We start from the raw sequence: 6,767 nt of genomic DNA, 5'->3' as shown, positions 1-6,767 counted from the left end.
TGTTTCGAGCAACAATCACTCGATCTAGAATTCGAGTTTCGGGCTGTATACTGCTAAGTTGAAACTTAAAAAAATCATAACTTCCTCATACGAAATCAGATTTGGGCATTCTTTATATGCATGCTCTCGGTTTAACGAACTCTACAACATTCGTTTAGACCACTAGGGCTAAATAGCGCTCTATCTTAATTTCGTATTTTACGTCATTCAGCGTCGTGCCAGTTCTGTCGCGAAACTTCGACAGATCATAACTTCTTCGTTATAACTCGGATTTTCGGCATTCTTTATAGCTCCAAAATCCTTGTTTCAACTACTACATCTTCATCCATAGATATCGGCTTTATCTAACATTTCATTTTGACGTTTATTTTTATTCTTAATTAAATTAAGACACACAATTAAGCACAAAACACATAATACTCAAATAATACACTTCTTATTATTTCAAAACGGGTTACAAAGGTTAACTTAGACTATTATATCAACATTAATGACAAGCCCAGAAACACAGACGTTACAATGTTTAGGACTTTTTGATGAACACACTTGATTATTACTTGATTCTAGTTATTTTCAATTATTGTTGTATGCTTCATATGATGATCTTTGGTAATGATAAGTGAAATTGGGTTGTGTGAATTGTTTGAATTGTTCCAAGTTCAATTAGTTTAGAAATAAAGACAAGTGATTGAATCAACATATATTATTCCAACTTATGATATTGAATGTTAATGCGGTAATAGGTAGTTGTAAGACATTTTATTGCTAGTTCACTAATTGTCCCTAATCCATTTAGACATAAATGAGTAAGACAACTAGTTGAGTGAACATCTAGTGTACCCAAAACTATGTGTTACAAGTTAATAAACCCCAATTGCATCTATGTAATTGAATTAGGATTCTAGGGAAGAAAGTGTGTGAATCTAAATTGTCCATAACTAAACCGGGAGTACTCTAGTTTTCTCATTGAGATTTTTATTTTTAATTACTAAATTTCCAAGCTTTGTTTGAATTTTGTTTTAATATTTTTCGTGACAAATGCTAGTAATACTTTTATTTTTATTGATTGCTTTGACACAAAGTTTAACCACGAACTCCTTGTGGATTCGACCCGACTTACCCTATCTACTTAGGTTAGTTGGTTTATTTTTGACCAAGATAACGACCTTGATCAACCCTTAGGTTAAATTAGTCAAAAATCCTAGTCAAGTCGAAAATCAAAAAGTCAAAAGGTCAAAAGTCATACAAATTGACTCAACTGAGTATGCCCAACGTACTCAGCTTGTATGCTTGGCGTACTCAAGATCCACAATCGGGCCTCTCATTGTGTACGCACGACGTAAGCCAATGTACCCCATCGTACGCTCGCTAACTTCACTTCTTCTTTTTAAGAGCTTATTCCATTAAGGCCCCGTTTGATACGCATCTTTCCAGGTTCAAACAGATCTTTCTGGCTGAATAGACCGGAAAGACTGTTTGATTTGCACAAAAAAAAGGGTCTTTCCCGGTAAGATATGTCTTTCCCAGAAAGCCCCAAAATCATATCTTTCTGGCTGAATGGGCTGGAAAGACAATCATACATCAAACCCCGTCTCTTTCTTTCTTTATTGGATTATTAAATTTTTTAAATAACTTTTTTTTTAAATTTATTTTTTATTTTATTATTACTTTTTTTTTCATCATTCAGCACAGTCAATCAGATGTACAATCAAACAGCATGGTTTCTTTCCCAGTCAGAAAACTTTTCCAGACAGAAACTATCAAACGGGACCTAAGTCTTTTCGACCAAAGGCAGATCTAGTCCCGCAATAACATCTTAAGTCATAAAGTTTCCAACTTTATGACTTTGCATGGCTAGAAACTGCTCAATTTTATTTGAAAAATACTTTTGTTCAGTCTGGAATGCTTGATCCAAACTAGACGGTTATTTAAAATAAATAATAGTCAAAAAATATACATTACATTATGTTTAGTTTAATCAATTTCTCTTGATTAAGTCTTTAATAAAAAAAAGACAAATTATAAGATATATTTTTTAATTATAAATAACATGTCAAGTGCTTCTATATAATGAGAGCTACTTCTATCTGTGAAAACATCCCCCCTCCCCTCTCTCTCTCTCTCTCTCTCTCTCTCTCTCTCTCTCTCTCTCTCTCTCTCTCTCTCTCTCTCTCTCTCTCTCTCTCTCTCTCTCTCTCTCTCTCTCTCTCTCTCTCTCTCTCTCTCTCTCTCTCTCTCTCTCTCTCTCTTCCTCCGCCTCTTCTTCTCTTGGCATAGAAGTTCTGCCTTACATTAATTATCTAATATTACTTCTTTGGTTCTGCCCATATTTCTTGTGTAGAAAACTTACCTTTTTAAGCTGAAACCCAAGTGGTTGATTACAAGAAGAATGAGCAACACAATGAGGCCAAGGATGAAAATCATGTTATATTTGGCTTATGATAGAGGGTAAGGCAATAGTTTTGCAATTTCTCCTTTCGACCTCTTTTTAGATTGTTTTTAAGAAGAAAGAAGATCAAAATGGAGTCAAGTAAAAGTAAAAGCAAAAGAAAAATAGGATTACTTACCAAGACGTGGGAACGATGCAAATCATTCGGTGGTAGCAGAGATGGATGTGAAGGAAAGAGCTCCTCAAGAATCAAACGAGCCTTCTTCAAGAAACGAAAATCATGGTCACGTTTAGACTCCAAAATAGAGGAAACTCTTAATATGGCTCCTACAGGTTGTTTTTTTATCTACGTTGGTCCTCAAAGACAAAGGTTTGTGATCAAAACTAAACATGCAAACCATCCTCTCTTCAGAACGCTTCTTGAAGAAGCCGAATTCGAGTATGGTTACAAAAGCGAGGGCCCACTTAAGCTTCCATGCGACGTTGATGATTTCTTAAAGGTTTTGCTAGAAATGGAAGAATGTGATCAGTATATCTTCAATCATCAAGGATGCACCTTCGGGTCCAAAGGTTATCGATATGCTTCCAATCACCATCTTACCTCGTGCAAAATTATTGCAATCAACAATTTTTAGAATTATTTGACTTTCTTTTATTTCGCAAAATTTTGATCTTTTATGTGAACTATAGTTTTGTTTGTTGGCTTCTCTTTGTCAAGAATATTGTTCCCATATTATATTTTTATGTACGGTGTATCTAAATAAGAAATGTTATTTTAATTTTCCAAGTCAAAAGGTTTTATTGTTTGTTATTTCTTTTTCACATTTGATTATTTTCTTGACCTTATCAACTTGCGTACCACTGATGTTCGAGCCTTGAAAGATGACAAAGTGATACTAAATTATGACTATTGGCAAAATTATATTCTAAAATCCCTAGTAATAATTAGTTAAAGAAATCATAATTATGACTACAAGTAAGGTTCAATTTTATAATGGCATATATATACAAAAGACAAAAATAAATATTCAATATAATAGGAGAAAGCATGCCTACATGTTAATTGATGGTGGGCAACAAATTACTTTTTATGATTTTGTTATCATTAAATATTTCTTAGAATTAAATAACTAGTAAATTAATTAATTAATTAAAAACTATAATATAACTAAGGGGTAAATTAAAATATCATTTGAAGATGAGGGGGTAAATGTACAAATAATTAAACTATATCGATCATAGTCTATAAAAATAAAAAAAAAGTTGTGTGTTCTAATGGGAATAAATGTTCAATATAAATAAATTAACAGTAATAACTAATAAGTTCTAAGAAAAACTCTCACTAGAGATTGTCTTAATAAATTAGACGTATTATCTATTACAAACAATTATAAAAAATAATAAAAATAGTTTATTATATTTAAATTTAGGAAGTTTTTAAAAAGAAATGATATGAAAAATGTATATGTCATGTTCTTAATAAATTAGAGGTATTATCTATTACAAAAAAAAATGAAAAAAAAAACTATGGTTTCCATATTACTTTACCAAAGGACGTAGCCTAGATTCGAATACATAACAATCTTTTCTGTTTTTTTTTCTTTAAGTGAGCATGCCCCCTCCGGCCTAGATTCGAATCTAATAAGGGAGTTGAGCCCACCCGACCTATTGAACCTATAATCACATCAATTTATCTTTTTTTCCTTTTATTTCATCTTTTTCAACTCACAACAGATGAAAATAACAACTCACTTGTCATGTCACTATTTTTAATAATTAAAAACATACAATTTAATGCATAAATATAAAATTAATTTATAAAAAAATATATAATTATATTTGATAGGGTGTTTGTATGTATATATATATATATATATATATATATATATATATATATATATATATATATATATATATATATATATATATATATATAGGATCATTTGAAACTACCATCTATTGTATAACCATGTGTATATATATATATATATATATATATATATATATATATATATATATATATATATATATATATATATATATATATATATATATATAAAAGATCATTTGAAACTACCATCTATTGTATAACCGTGTAACTAAATTCATAGCCATTGGATCAATGAAAAACATAATCATTCTTGAAAGAAGATTATTACATTTACTATTATTATTATTTTAATAATTCAAATTTTAAAATGTCTTAGGGGTAATTTGGACATTTTATGTATCTTTATTTAAGTAAACAAAATAATGAATTTCACATTTATAAGAAGCAAATTTGTTATTTTTATTTACATTAAAATATATTTCTTTATGATTAAATATTCCTTTAAGAATCATTCTGGTAAAAATATAAAAATTAAAATTGTAAATTTATGAATCTTATGATGAATGTAAAGATTCTTTTAGTTTTAACAATCGAATAATTATAAATCTTGTGAAAAATGTAAAGATTCTTTTAACAAACAAATAATTAGAAGAGGAAAAAACATGGATTGCAAGCATAATTATAATATTCTCATGAAAATGAAAGAATTTTAACAATGAATAATCTACAAATTCTAACTATTCTAGTGCTCTCCTTTCATGAAAAAAAACATATTCAATCTTGACTTTTTTTGCATGTGAAGTAATCATTGAGAAGCATGTTCTTGAAAAATATTTCCAATTTTGATTTTTTTGCATTTGAAATAATCCTTGAGAAGCATCACAAACCATCTTCATTCTTAACCACATAAAAAATCACTTTGGAAGAGATAAACATATATGGAACTCCGATTTTTTTCTTTTTTCTTGATCATTCTTGAATTTTGAACATGTTTTTCAAAAATTGCCACCAAAGTAGTTTTATTCTTGAAACCATTTGTTGTAGATTCCACAACAACATCAACAATCCCAAATACCTTAAAACTATTACCAACATTCAAGGAAAAGAATAAAAAAAACATCATTTTTTAGATAATCGAAAATCAAAAAAATAATAAATAATAAATAAATAAAAACTTCGATCTTGTAAATAATGGTTTCAGCTTCATTCTAGTGAGTAATGAAACAAATCATTTAAAGATAGAAAAAGTGTTATGTTTCATAAACTTCTAGAGATTAGATTACAAAAGATGCGATCAATCTCAATAAATAATTGATTTCTTCGGTAATTTCTAGCCCCAGTCAATCAAATCACTAGTAAGTTTTAAGAATGACACCATACAAAATACACATAATACCTTTCCATGATTTCTTGTAGAACGGAACATGGCAGACCCTAGTGGCAGTCTTCATATCTACAACACTAGCTCCGTTGTCACACCTTGAACAAAGCCTCGACGTAGGCTTGATCCATTTCACTTGACGAGTTTGGTCAACCAAAAATCAGAAGCACACCATTTTGTTTCGAACTTCTCCTTTTTTGTACTAGATTGAATGGATCTCATTTTTTTGTACCTAAATATCGCCGGAGATAATCGGCGTTAGAAAATATGCATAGGAGGTCTTGTGTGGTGGTGGAAACACGTACTGTGACAACCCGAAATTTCTATCTTGTACAAATCGTTCACTTCAACCAAATTCAGACTTGTTTTTACTATCTTCTAGCACTGTTTGGAGTCTGTTTGAGCATTTTGAGCCTAAATACACCAAAGGAATGGGTGATAGGAAGTGTCTATTGAGGTTATAACCTAACAATCAAGCTTTAAACATCATCATGTGGAGTTTACGGCTGTAAACACATGGTGGCCGTAAACTCATGTTATATACATGCTATTCCATCATTTCTTCCTCATTCTTCATCTTTTCAAGGCTAGAATTCGATTTTCTCTCAACTATCATCAAGAACTTTCATCATGATCTTCAATCTAGTAAGTAATCCTTCCATTTTTAAGTTTATATCCTTCAATATCTAGTGAATGTACATCATTTCATCCATGAAATCTCTTCTTTTGGATAGATATTCAAGTGTTCTTCATTTCTTCAAGAACACTCTTATTCTTTGGGCCGAAAACCACCCCTTTTAAGCTTCTACATTGTAAGCATCCTCTATTATACATATTTTTTGTAAAGACCCTTGAAATAACCATTGAAATCAAGCATTTCCTCAAGAACATGAGGTGTTTAAGGCCAAGAGCATCTCCCTTGGCCGTAAACCCTAATTGTTGGTGCATAAGGACCATAATTTCTTCTTAAGGCTTAGACATGAGACTGGATGACTTCCTTCATGATTGTAAGACCTTAACACACAAAATGGTACACTACGGTCGTAAACACATTGGTTCGTAAACCCATGGGCCGTAAACTCATGGGGGTATTACCATTTGGGCCGTAAACTCCTATGTGAGGCCCTACACCCCTTATATGCAACCCTATGTGGTTTAACACTTCA

At 30.8% G+C, this 6,767-nt stretch overlaps 1 protein-coding gene across 1 annotated transcript; it reads left to right on the top strand.

Annotated features, from left to right (window-relative positions):
- Window positions 1–2,520: 2,520 nt before the first annotated feature.
- Window positions 2,521–3,024, top strand: LOC145097209 (auxin-responsive protein SAUR32-like). The gene has a single exon (XM_079034731.1). The coding sequence runs from the start codon at window positions 2,521–2,523 to the stop codon at window positions 3,022–3,024; it is 504 nt and encodes a 167-aa protein (XP_078890857.1).
- The last annotated feature ends 3,743 nt before the right edge of the window (window positions 3,025–6,767 follow it).

Source organism: Lactuca serriola, chromosome 4 (assembly GCF_051521515.1).
Source record: "Lactuca serriola cultivar US96UC23 chromosome 4, Lser_US96UC23_V15, whole genome shotgun sequence".
In the NCBI taxonomy this organism is placed as follows: Eukaryota; Viridiplantae; Streptophyta; class Magnoliopsida; order Asterales; family Asteraceae; genus Lactuca; species Lactuca serriola.
The sequence above is the reverse complement of the archived record's forward strand: the minus strand, read 5'-3'. Positions and strand labels throughout refer to the sequence as shown.